Genomic DNA, 13,014 nt, shown 5'->3' on the forward strand with positions numbered 1-13,014 from the left:
AAAACTGAATTACTATGCCCTAAATTGAATCAAAATTCTTGTAAATGAGGCATCTGTGTCCAATAGATAGCCCTAAGGATTACACCAGTAAATCAAGCATAAGTGACAGCACCAGCATTCAATTTCTACATGAGGGACTATGTCACACCAAACAAGATTCCGCAATCTTATTATTGTGCTCATAGCGGTGACCACTAGAAATTGTTGGAACACTTGAAGAAGATGAGAGAGTTTGAAGTTCAATCTCAGTCTCAACATTATCAACCACCATCTCCATCGGATATAGAAGTGGTTTTGGGGGAAGTTGTAGTTCATTGATCTCTCCTTCTAGCATATTAAGGACCCGGCTCATCGATGGTCGATCATTAGGACTCAATTGTATGCACCAAAGAGCAACGATTATCATCTTCCTCGTTGTCTCTCTCTCTTCTTCAATGCAATCTACAGTTTCAACCTCCTTTGCTTTGCTGAGTTGATCATAAACCCACAAAGGAAAATAAATTTTGCTTGAATCCTCTACGTCATTTACATTTCTCCTTCTGCCGGCCATTTCCATCAACATCATCCCAAAACTATAAACATCAGCTTTATAAGAAACACCACCAATGTCCTTATAGAATAGTTCGGGCGCCATATATCCCAAGGTTCCTCTTGCTGTAGTCAACGTTACTGTGTTGCGATCGGTGGGATAAAGTCTTGCAAGTCCAAAGTTAGAAACTTTCGGAGTGAAACTCTGGTCTAGGAGAATATTGTGAGGCTTGATGTCAAAGTGTAAAATTTGCATGTCACATCCTCGATGTAAATACTCCATGCCTCTAGCTATGCCAAGAGAGATCTCATGCATTTTCTTATAATCAAGAGAATTTTCTCCATCTTTATAGACAATTTGCTTATCCAAGGATCCATTCGCCATGAAATCATAGACAAGAGCTTGTTTGGAAGAATCAAAACAAAAACCAACAAGTTCTACCACATTAATGTGGTGGATCCTTCCAATTGTGGCCACTTCGCTTATAAAATCTAGGCCATCAGATTTTGGTTTATTCAAAATCTTAACTGCAACTTCATTGCCACTCCTAAGCTTTCCTTTGTACACGGAACCATATCCCCCTTCACCTAACTTGTATTTGAAATTTTTTGTGATCTTCTTGATATCTGAGTAAGAGTACCTTATGGGCAAAAAGTTGTTGTGAGCTTGTAGGAATTTTTCGATGTTTGCATCCATTGCTTGGTGCCTTCTCATCCACTTATAAATTAGAATTATCAACACACATGGAGCTCCGAATATGAATTTTGCTGCCAAGAAGTGAGCTGTGTAGAAAATTGCCTCAAGTTTAGCGTAAAGCATAGTGTTTTTATTTGTCAGAAAGCACATACAAAAAGTGTTTTCTTCACATATAGCGCGAGTGTTTCGCAGATGTGAGGAAAAGGGAATTCTCCATACCAAAGATAAAAACGGCATCAGCACCGGTATTCATTGCAACATTTAGCGCCGCACCCCAATAAGATGTGTCTACAAAAAGCAAGAGACTCATGAAGACATATAATCAGAATTAGCTAAGCTACGAATGAAAAATATGTACAGGGAAAGAAGCATTGTTATCCTAGTTAACTAAAAAAAAAGGTATGAATGAACAACATCCAAAGCAAAGATTTATTACGAATAATAACTAATGTTACATTTGCATACTATATCCGACAATCAATGGTAGTACATATTCAAAACATCCGGTCTCATATTTAATATGTTCTTTGAACCTAAAGATTTCATACAGTGAATTTTCTGGCCCCATCGAGACCTAAAATATAGTAAATCAACAAGTTTTACTTTCAAGAGATTCTTATTTTTTTACACAATTTTGGTTATGAGAACTAAAAACTTTTTGTGACTATACTTGATTAACTTACGAGGTAGGATTAACGGATCCTGGCCTTCGCAAGGAAGCACACCACTAACTTTTTGGTGGGCTTTTACTCACCATTTTGGGAACTTTTGATATAAGAGAAAAGATCGGGTACTTTGAACTAATATAGAAACTTTTGGAAGGAACTAAACACAATTTTCTTATATTCTGTGAAAATCCAGATGTTCAACGTTGACTTAGCACGAACTTAGTTTCCTATTTGTCGAAAAGCACAAACTTAACGTGACGTTTTTGGAAATCATTTTCTAGGAAAATGATAACACTTTTCTGATATTTGGTTGAAATTTAAAAATGAAATGGAAAATATTTTCCATCAATTGGTATGAAAAATATAAAGTTTCTCCTTGCACTGCTTTTGATCATTTTTTAAATCTTTTTTTGTTCTTTTTTCTCTTTAAAAAATTCAAAATTTTCATTATTTTATATTTTTATTTTAATATCTTTTTTCTTTTTTACTTATTTTTCTTTTCCTCGGCCCGCAGATGGCCACAAGTGAGGAACGAGCTCATCGGCTTTGGCAATGCTCAAGCATCACCAATCTACGAGGCCCGAGCCTTGCCGTCCTCTAGCAAAGCTCAAGTGTCACCGATCTAGCAACACTCGAGCTTGCCTATGGCTAGTTACCGGACTTCACATGGTGGGCGACCAGCTAAAGAAGAAGCAAAAGAAAAATTAAAACATTTGAATTTAAAAAGAAATAAAAATAAAATAAAATAAAAAGTAAAATGAGTGGTGAAAGAAAGAGGGGGAAAATGATTTCCTCTCTTCAAAAAAAAAAAATCATTTTCCTCACTTTTGAAGATGTTTTTTTTTTCATTGACGGAAAATGTTTTCCTTAACTTGTTATTTTTCGTTAACCGAACGTCAGAAAATTCAAAAAAAAAAAAATTCTTGAAATTTATTTTCCCGGATACAAACAGAACTTTTTAGTGGGTTCTATACTGCAAGTTTCTACTATCTTTCTATGAACAGGAATAAAACACCACATGACGTGGTTGTTACTGCCATTTTCTCTAGGAGAATGATGATTGTATTTCACAGTGAAACAATTATTTGCATGTCATGTTAATCCCCTCGAGGGCTAATTCGTTTTTTTAGTTTTGCTTATTCAATCATGGTGGTCGTGAGTTCTACAAATTTCACATGCATATGTTACTTTGATTTTCATGCCAATCAATCACAGTCCGTCGCTTTAAGGCACAAGAGCTATAGCTAGAGCCATATATTAGCATATTGCTAGGATAAAGAACCTCAATTGGAAAGCCATACTTATAGGGGTAGTAGTCTATGCATTTCATCGTTTTTGTCCCCAGGTATCGGAAGCCTAAGAAGCAAAACTGATATGTTTTCACCTGGGGAGGCGAGTAGCTGAGATTAAACCCGTCGGCCATCGCATTGTGAATGTCGTTGTAGGAGAACTTGCGAGGGTCCCATAAATAAGCTGCTGCGAATATTGACCTGGTTATGGTGCAAAAATCCTCAATATCCAGTGGATCTGCGTCGATGATGGCGTATGAATGATACCCTTCTGTAACTATACATGATTCGGTGCTGATATATAAATGAGATCTCACTTGCTTTGAGCAAGACACGATGGTCACCGTGGGTGGTACATAGGGCGGCCTGTACCATGCACCGTATCCAACACTGAAATTATACGACGTTAACTGGTAGAGAGTTGTTCAAAAAAAAAAAAAAAAAAACTGGTAGAGAGGAAGGGAGGAACAGTTGCCCTTTCGAAGCCCGACATCCACCACTTTGATATTCCCATAATCAATGGAACCCTCATTACTATCAGGGTATATCGATTTCACATGATACCGACCACCGAATAAAGATAGCACCATGCGGTTGTCTTCACATGCTAACTCAAACCTCGAATCACCGCAACCTTTCGGGTCGTCTTTCAATCGAAAGGGATAACTTATGTTATTGACCTCACCGCATGATGAAGAGGCACACAGGGGGTTGTCCCTGGCATAACAACTAATCCCAGCTTGTATTATGAGAAGGAGGAGCAATGGGAAGGGCTTCATTTGGTACCTGAGTTGAGAGAACTTGTGCAATGCAGAAAGCTTTTTGTTTGGCTTTGGTTGTTTGGTGCGGAGGCACGACAGAAAAGGGGATGCAATTAGAGAGACGTACCGTGATTGAATTAAAAGACTGGGAGTCAGGTCTTTTTAAAAGCCCAAGTCAAGCAAATGACCCGGTCAGAGCCGCCCAAAGTCAAACAAATCACCCGGTCAGAGCCGCCCAAAGTCAAGAAATTAAAGCTTCGTACGTGATGGAACGTACGTGGCTTGGATTGATAATGTGGATAAATGTCATATCGACGGTATTATGAAAATTTCGCTGGAGGGCCCACGTAGTTGTTGGTTGAGATAATTTTGGTCTACATACTCTATAAATCATAAATTATTCTTTTATTTGATCGTACAATTTTTTTTCTTACTACCCGTCTGATCGGTGGGTTTTAAATATGGACTTCATGGCTGTTTCAATCAATCCCCCGTTATTTCTTCGCTCAGTCAACAAAGCAGACTTTGATTTTTTTGTCTCAATCCGACCCAAAGTTCATTCATCAATTTCTTGCTGACTCTGCAAAATCCGATCCGCGTACATCACATGCTTGGCAAAGTAGGCAGCTTACTCTGTGTTTCCTCTGTGGCATAGCAACCTCCTAATTAATTTAAACATAAGAGAGTTGCTCTTTTTCTTCGTATGGGACATGCAGTCCAGGTGAGAGATTTCTTGGGGAAGGATGGCCACCATAAATGCGGGTGATCGGATGGCTATTGAGGGGGGTAAGGTATATTGAGGTGTGCTTTATACTCTCCATTGACAAGATGACACGAGGGTCCCATCCAAAAAGTACATGAAGTGAATTCGAGCTGAGGTGAGCGATCAAGATTGTTCTACAATTTCACCGCGCACTCAGAAAGTGGATGAAGTGGGATCCAAGTGCAAATCCAGGTGCATCATAGTGCAAAAAGTGAAGATTTTGCGTGGAAATTAATTTACAATGGAATTGAAATTAACCGAGAATGAAACAAAAAAAAAATAATTAATTAGCCGGCGATCTTCGGGGAATTGCCGGTCCAACAAGGCTAGTCAAAAGTGACTGCCGGCTGTTTCTCCTTTGGGGCGACTTGAATTCTCGCAGTTGCTTTCAAATCTGTCCAGTAATTGGATAGTAAACAAGTAGCATTTCAGAGGAGTTTTCCTTTGTCTGATGGACGTGGGTGGGAGGTTCTCTTTGCCATCGAGACGCTCAAGTCAACCAAATCACAGAAAGTCAAAGTCAAAAAAAGTGTGTCGACAAACCAAAGGTACCATAAGTGGAAATTAGGCAGACATCGTTGTGCACGCAGTCAGCCGAGCATAGCAAGTTCTGGATTAATTTATGGATGGGGTGACCATCTGATGGCAGCCGCAATTTTCAATGGAGGAAAACGGGAGACCGGTGACTTTTTTGACTTTCCATTGGTTCTTTAGAATTTCGGACACCTCCTCCATTAAAACTTGGCAAGATCTAAACAAGTCGGCAAGACCAATAGAAAATAAGAAAGAACCGAAATTCAAGAGCAACTGGAAGAGTTCCGGAAGCTTCAAAGGAAACGGTGGAGGAGAGGCAATCGGCGACAGCTCGCCTCAGCAACTCAGGCAGCTTCTTCACTAAGGAAGATTCCGACCTTGAAATGCCTGAATCGACGTCGCTGTTATCCCCGCCGCCTAAATGGCATCGCCTGAAGCTGCTTCTTGAGGGGTCGGATGTAAAGGACATGGATATGCTTTGCGGAATCCTATTCTTTACCCAAGCTGTCACAATACAAAGCGAGAGTGAGTGAGTGTGTCCAGTTTGTTCTTTGCCTCTACATTAGAACAACACTGAAAATTACCGTCGGCTGTGTGAAAGAGAAAACTGGGGTGAGATTGCGAGTGTGTCTCTGAAAGACGTGAATGAGTTTTTTGGACTTTTGCGCATTTGGTTCGCTGAAAATGATCAATCAATGAAAAATTATTAATGATCAAAGATAATGTACATTATTAAAATTAGGAAAACAAATCTCTAACCTAAAATAGGGAAATCAAAGCATTTTCGAGAAAATCATTTCCTGAAAGACGATTTTCAAAAAATATTATCCATTATTATGAAATTTTCCCAAAACAAATAAACATTTCAAGCGAGGAAATCCCACCCAGTCAAAGTCCCAAAAAATATAAAATCGGACCAGCCAGTGATCTAGTTTTCAACTTTAAGATTAGCGGCCGACAATTCACCATCAATTTTGTAAAGTAACGGGATGGTTAGGTAATCATTTTCCTCTATGGATAAATTTCAAATTTATTAGGGAGGAAACTTCTCTACGGTTTCTGAATTTGACATTTTTAGCAAATTGATTCTCTCTAAGAATCCATTTTAGTGTCGTGAAGCTGAATTACCGTATCCTATATTGAATCAGAATCCTTGCAAGTCAGGCATCTGTGTTGAAATTGATTTCAACACCCAAATGTTGCAAGTGCTCCATTGTGAAGACAAGCATGAGAACATGGAGCAAAGTTGATGCTAATAAACTTTGTTCACTTGAGCTTCATCTAACAATTTTGTCTAAGTCATTACCCCTTTGCATTAAGTGAACTGGCAATCCCATCATCTTCATGAGAACTAGTCTCCATCCTAGAAATTTCTGTTTGTTCGCAGTATCGTGCTCCCTATTTATCTTTGAAGTTTTTAAAGTTATTTATCTCACGTATCTACTATTCAATATTAGTCTTGTCTAACCCTTGTCTTTTACTCGCAAATTTTCCCTATTAATAAGCATCGAGATAACCTATTACGCTAATATTGTCAAGTAGTTCTAGTATAAATAGTATTTCCCTTCCAAATCCTTTATTATGCTCTACATTTGGGGCACTTCCAATTTGTCCTCTGATTTTAGGGTTGTCTCAGTCAATCCCTTCGCTCAGTCAAAGAAGTATTATACTTTGAATTATTTGTCTCAGTCCGACCCAAAATTTATTAATCGGTTTCTTTCTGACCGTGCAAATTCCGATCTACGTGGCATCACATGCTCACTTTCTGTTCATTTGGCAAAGTAACCGGATTACTTTGTGTTTCCTCCGTGGCATGCGCAAGCCACAAGCCAATTTTAATGAACCTCCCAATTAATTTAGACGTTAGGAACGAGGAAGGGAGTTGCTCTTCTTCTTCATCATATGGGACACGCGGTCCAGATAGGAGATTGCTTGGGAAAGGGTGGACGCCGATTCGCACGTGATCGGGCGGCTGTCGAGGGGTTAAGTTAGACGTGGGAAGGACAGAGCTTGTAACAGATCGGGGGAGAGAGGAGAGAGATTCATTGCTCAGTGCAAACGATATCCCGAGGAACATACCTTTTTATATCTGAAAAACTCACACGAAAACCAGAATTTTACGTATGTTAGATCGCAATCATACAAAGATACCGTTTGACCAAAAATCAATATGTGCCGGGGGACCAGCCAAACTTCAGATGAAAGACAGCGATCAAGATCGCTCCACAGTTTCACACCTCATTCCAAATGTGCATGAAGTGGGGATTCAAGTGCAAATCCAGAAGAAACCAAGTGCAAAAAGTAGAGATTATGTGAGGAAATGAAAATTCATTGAAATTGAAATTACCCGAGAAGGAAATGCATGATCCAAATTGAATGACAACGAGATGTGAAGGAAACAAAAAGATCAAACTCAGGACGAACTGAAGGTGGTCAGATGTGTGTCCTGCTCTTCTCTGAGCGCGGGTTTTATCTCTTTCACGACCTTTCGATTTCGACTGGATAATTGTTCCCACCATATCTCGAAACATGTTTGCCATGTGTACTCTATTCTTTTAAATGCAAGCTTTAGGACCAGGGAGGAAGGATTGACACTGCGACCCAAAAGGACCAAATATTTCTTATAGAAAAACCTCGTCCAAAAAATAAGAAAACAAGCAAAACACGCTTGAGTAAAGTAAAGTGGCTACAAACAAATAGCCACGAGGATCATACGAGTAAAGTCGCGCGTACAAGTACTGCTTTTAGCTTACATTCAATTTCTACAACAGGGAAAAAAATCACACAAAACAAGATTGCGGAATCTTGTTATTGTGCTCATATTGGTAAATGCTAGAAATTGTTGGAACACTTGAAGAAGATGAGAGAGTTTCGAGTTCAATCTCAGTCTCAACATAATCAACCAGCGTCTCTGTCGGATACAGAAGTGGTTTTGGGGGAACTTGTAGTTCATTGATCTCTCCTTCTAGCATATTAACGACCCGGCTCATCGATGGTCGATCATTAGGGTTAAGTTGTATGCACCAAAGAGCAATGATTATCATCTTCCTCGTTGTCTCTGTTTCCTCTTTTGTGGCATCTACCATTTGAAGTTCCTCTTCTTTGCCGAGTTGATCATAAATCCACAAAGGAAAATAAATTTGACTTGAATCCTTTGCATTTGCATTTACATTTCTCCTTCTACCGGCCATTTCCATCAACATCATCCCAAAACTATAAACATCAGCTTTGTAAGAAATGCCACCAATGTCCTTATAGAATAGCTCCGGCGCCATATATCCTAAGGTTCCTCTTGCTGCAGTTAGCGTTATTATGCTGTGATCAATGGGATAAAGTCTTGCAAGTCCAAAGTCAGAAACTTTCGGAGTGAAACTTTGGTCTAGGAGAATGTTGTGAGGCTTGATGTCAAAGTGTAGAATTTGCATGTCACATCCCCGATGTAGATACTCTATGCCTCTAGCTATGCCAAGAGAGATCTCATACATTTTCTTATAATCAAGAGAATCTTCTCCATCCTAATAGACAATGTGCTTATCCAAAGATCCATTCGGCATGAAATCATAGACAAGAGCTTGTTTGGAATAATCAAAACAAAAACCAACAAGTTGCACCACATTAACGTGGTGGATCCTTCCAATTGTGGCCACTTCACTTATAAAATCTTGGCCGTTAGATTTTGGTTTGTTCAAAATCTTAACTGCAACTTCATTGCCACTTCTAAGCATTCCTTTATACACAGAACCATATCCCCCTTCACCTAATTTGTATTTGAAATTTTTTGTGATCTTCTTGATATTTGAGTAAGAGTACCTTATGGGTAAAAAGTTATTCTGAGCTCGTAGAAATTCTTCGATGTTTGTGTCCATTGCTTGGTGCCTTCTCATCCACTTATAGATTAGAAGTATCAATACACATGGAGCTCCGAATATGAATTTTGCTGCCAGGAAGTGAGCTGTGTAGAAAATTGCGTTAAGATTAGCGTCGAGCATAGTTTTTTTTTTTATTTGTCAGAAAGGACATACAAAGAGTTTTCTTCACATATAGCGCGTGAATGTTTCGCAGATGTGAGGAAAAGAGAATCATCCATACCGAAGATAAAACCGGCATCAGGAACTGTATTCAGTGCATCATCAAGCGCCTTACCCCAGGAAGATATGTCTACAGAAAGCGAGAGATTCATGAAGACATGTCAGGGAAAGAAGTCTTGTTATCCTAATTAACTAAAAAAATTAGTTATGAATTAACATCTGAAGCAAAGATGTATTAAGGATAATAACTAATGTTACATTTGCATATTATATTCGACAATTGATAGTAGTAAATATTCAACACATCCCATCTCATATTTAATATTTTGAGCCTAAAGATTTCAGCCAGTGAATTTTCTAGCCCCATCGCGACCTAAAATATAGTAAATCAACAAGTTTTGCTTTCAAGGGATTCTGAATGTTTTACATAATTTTGGTTATGAGGATTAAAAACTTTTTGTGACTATACTTAATTAACTTATGAGGTAGGATTAACGTATACTGGCCTCCGTAAGGAAGCACGCCATTAACTTCTTGGTGGGCTTTTACTCCCATTTTGGGAACTCTTGATATAAGAGGAAAGATCAGTTACTTTGAGCTAATTCAAAAACTTTTGAAAGGAAGTAAACACAATTTTCTTATAATCTGTACAAATCCAGATGTTCAATGTTGACTTAGCACAAACTTAGGTTTTTCTTTTTTTTTTTTGGGTCGAAAAGCATAAACTTAAGCTTCACTTGTTTTATGGAAAATGTGATATTTTTGGAAAATATCTTTCAAAAAATCATTTTATAGGAAAATAACAATATTTTTCCGTGTTTGGCTCAAATTTGAAAATAAAATGGAAAATATTTTTCTGTCATTTGGTATGAAAAATTTGTTTTCCTCCATGCATTCCTTTTGATAATTTTTTTTCTCTTCTTTTTTTTTCTATATAAAAATTCGAATTTTTAAATATTTTTTATTTTTATTTTCTTTTCTTTTCCTAAACTAGTTGCTAGCCACAGGCAAGGAACAAGCTCGTCTGCCTACTTTGTCTGGCGACCTGCTGAAGAAGAAGAAAAATAAAGAAGGAAAAAGAAAATAACGAATTTAAAAAATTAAATAAAAATAATTAAAATGAGTGGTGAAAGAAAGTGGGGAATGATTTCCTCTTTGCAAAAAATAAAAATCAGTTTCCCCACTTTTGAAGTTTTTTTTTTCCATTGACGGAAAATATTTTTCTTGACTTGTTTATTTTTCATGAACTGAATGCCGGAAAATTTGAAAAAATATTTTCATAAAAGTTATTTTCCGTGAAATGGACGGAATCTTTTAATGGGTTCTATACTGCAAGATTCAACTATCATTCTATGAATAGGAATAAAACAGCACGCGACGTGGTTGCTAGTGTTATTTTCTCTTGAAGAATGAGGATTGTATTTCACAGTGAAACAATTGTTTGCATGTCATCTTAATTCCCTCGAGGGCCAACTCGTTTTATTCGGTTTTGCTTATTCAATCATGATGGTCGGGAGTTCTATGAACTTCACTTGCATATGTTACTTTGATTTTCATGCCACTCAATCAGAGTCGGTCACTTTAAGGCACAAGAGCTATAGCTAGAGCCATATATTAGCATATTGATAAGAGGAAAGAACCTCAATTGGAATGCATACTTACCGTAGGAGTAGGGTATGCATTTTGTCCCTCGGTATCGGAAGCCTAAGAAGCAAAAGTTATATGTCTTCTTCCGCCGCACATTGTAGGAGAGATTAAACCCGTCGGCCATCGCATTGTGAATGTCGTTGTAGGAGATTGTGCGATTATCCGGTAACCATTCTAAGTATTCGGCTGCAACTATTGACTTGGTTATGGTGCAAAAATTCTCAATATCCGATACCCATCTGAAGATGATAGCGTATGAATGATACCCTTCTGTAACTATACATGGTTCGGTGCTGATATAGAAATGAGATCTCACTTGCCTTGAGCAAGACACGATGGTCACGCTGGTTCCAGTGGGGCCGTACCATTCATCATCATCATCATCATCACTGAAATAAAGCCACGTTAACTGGTGGAGAGGAAGCGAGGAACAGTCACTCTTTCGCAGCCCAACATCCACCACTTCGATATTCCCATAATCCCAACCAATGGAACCCTCATAACTAGCACCGTTTATCAATTTCACATGATATTCACCACCAGACAAAGATAGTATCGTGCGATTTTCTTTACACATTAACTCAAACCTCAAATCACCGCAATCTCTCGGGTCCTCCTTCAATCGAAAGGGATCGCGTATGTTACCGACCTCGCCGCATGATGAAGGGGCACACAGGTGATTGTTCCTGGCATAGCAACTAATCCCAGCTTGTACTATGAGAAGGAGGAGTAACGGGAAGGGCTTCATTTGTTACCCGAGTTGAGAGGACCTGTGCAATGCAGAAAGCTTTTTGTTTGGCTTCGGCTATTTGGTGCGAAGGCGCGACAGAAAAGGGGATGCAATTAGAGAGACGTACCGTGATGGGATTGGAAGACTAGGAGTCAGGTCCTTTAAAAAGCCCAAGTCAAGCAAATGACCCGGCCTGATCCGCCTAAAGTCAAGAAATTAGAGCTTCCTCCGTGATGCAACGTATGTAGCTTGGATTGATAATGCGGATAAATGTCATATCAACGGCATTATGTAAATTTCGCTTGAAGGCCCACGTCGTTGTTGGTTGAGATAATTTTGGTCTATATATTCTATAAAGCATAAATTATTTTCTTATTTGATCATACAATCTTTTTCTCTTACCACCCCTCTGATTGGTGGATTTTAAAAATGGACATAACACATATTTGTATAAAGTTAATTTAGCATTTCGGAGAAGGTTCCTTTGATGATGATCGAAAAGATCAGTTGGGTCATCTGTCCTTGCAATGACCAAGTCAACCAACCAATCAGCACAAAGTCAAGTCAAGAAAAGTAAATTGTGTAGAACCACTAAAGTAGAATTACGCAGCTTGTGGTACGCGCATTGAACTAACATAAGAAGTGGTGGATTGCTTTATGGATAGCTTCACACTAATTAGGAAGAAAACTTGTCTGGAATTTCTAAATTTGACTATTTTGGCAAGAAAATTATTTAAAAAGTCATAAATTTATTGTAATTGTATCAATTTAATTCTAAATTTTGTTAAGCCAATTCGGTTCTAAGCCTTTTGTAATTAAGTCAATTTAATTCATCCGACCAAATTCAGTTGGGTGGCGTTGACATGGACGCCGGCCGTTTAACAAACGCTAATGTGACGATTTTTTAATAATATTTTTCTTCAAATTTTTATTCCTTTTTTTCCTTCTTCCTTTTTAGCTTCCTTACCCAGCAGTGGCCGGCAAGGGCTTCGCGGCCCTCGTGCCCCCCTCTCATTGGTAGCCTCGCCCTAGCCTTGCCGCAGGCAAAGGCGGCACCGTTCACGAGTGGTGAGGCCATGACGATTGCCCTTTGATCCACCTAATCGAAAATCAATTCTTTGCTTAAGAGCCATTGCTAAGAAGAAGCAGAGCATTGCTGCCATCTTGCACGGGAATGATTACTAGATAAGGAGAGCTCGTAGTTGAGCCATTTGACAAAAGGTAGGATCCCCTTGATGTTCGTGAACGCGGCTCTCTCGACCTCTTTGATTAGGGAGCTGATGAAGTCTCCCTGTGTCTCCACGTCCCTCTTTATCCAAGACAATGAAGTTTCGTCAAGAATGGCGGAAAGGGATAGCGACATGAGAAT

At 38.7% G+C, this 13,014-nt stretch overlaps 3 protein-coding genes across 3 annotated transcripts; all 3 read right to left on the reverse strand.

Moving 5' to 3' along the window:
• Positions 1-142: 142 nt before the first annotated feature.
• Positions 143-5,709, reverse strand: LOC120289764 (rust resistance kinase Lr10-like). The gene is made up of 5 exons (XM_039305104.1): positions 5,498-5,709; positions 3,278-3,572; positions 2,550-2,574; positions 1,445-1,513; positions 143-1,311 (listed from the first exon to the last, which is right to left on the reverse strand). Exons 1-5 carry the CDS (start codon positions 5,707-5,709, stop codon positions 143-145), a joined length of 1,770 nt encoding a protein of 589 aa, XP_039161038.1.
• A 2,311-nt stretch (positions 5,710-8,020) lies between these two features.
• Positions 8,021-8,980, reverse strand: LOC120286048 (rust resistance kinase Lr10-like). Its single transcript, XM_039305105.1, has one exon. It carries the CDS (start codon positions 8,723-8,725, stop codon positions 8,021-8,023), a length of 705 nt encoding a protein of 234 aa, XP_039161039.1. The 5' UTR covers positions 8,726-8,980.
• LOC104427278 (LEAF RUST 10 DISEASE-RESISTANCE LOCUS RECEPTOR-LIKE PROTEIN KINASE-like 2.3) lies at positions 8,756-11,663 on the reverse strand. The gene is made up of 4 exons (XM_039305106.1): positions 11,236-11,663; positions 10,931-11,154; positions 9,330-9,398; positions 8,756-9,192 (listed from the first exon to the last, which is right to left on the reverse strand). The coding sequence occupies exons 1-4, from the start codon at positions 11,661-11,663 to the stop codon at positions 8,756-8,758; spliced, it is 1,158 nt and encodes a 385-aa protein (XP_039161040.1).
• Positions 11,664-13,014: the final 1,351 nt, after the last annotated feature.

The sequence above is a fragment of the Eucalyptus grandis genome, chromosome 11, assembly GCF_016545825.1.
Source record: "Eucalyptus grandis isolate ANBG69807.140 chromosome 11, ASM1654582v1, whole genome shotgun sequence".
In the NCBI taxonomy this organism is placed as follows: Eukaryota; Viridiplantae; Streptophyta; class Magnoliopsida; order Myrtales; family Myrtaceae; genus Eucalyptus; species Eucalyptus grandis.

Coding starts and splice junctions, on each gene's coding strand:
- LOC104427278 (XM_039305106.1), bottom strand. CDS start 11,663: ATGAAGCCCTTCCCGTTACTCCTCCTTCTCATAGTACAAGCTGGGATT. Junction 11,155..11,235: donor ACCATCGTGTCTTGCTCAAG/GCAAGTGAGATC, acceptor TATCATCTTCAG/ATGGGTATCGGATATTGAGA. Junction 9,193..9,329: donor TGATGCCGGTTTTATCTTCG/GTATGGATGATT, acceptor TTTTCTACACAG/CTCACTTCCTGGCAGCAAAA.
- LOC120289764 (XM_039305104.1), bottom strand. CDS start 5,709: ATGTCCTTTACATCCGACCCCTCAAGAAGCAGCTTCAGGCGATGCCAT. Junction 2,575..3,277: donor TCAGCTACTCGCCTCCCCAG/GTGAAAACATAT, acceptor CTTCTTCTTTAG/CTGGTCGCCCACCATGTGAA. Junction 1,312..1,444: donor TGATGCCGTTTTTATCTTTG/GTATGGAGAATT, acceptor TTTTCTACACAG/CTCACTTCTTGGCAGCAAAA.
- LOC120286048 (XM_039305105.1), bottom strand. CDS start 8,725: ATGTATGAGATCTCTCTTGGCATAGCTAGAGGCATAGAGTATCTACAT.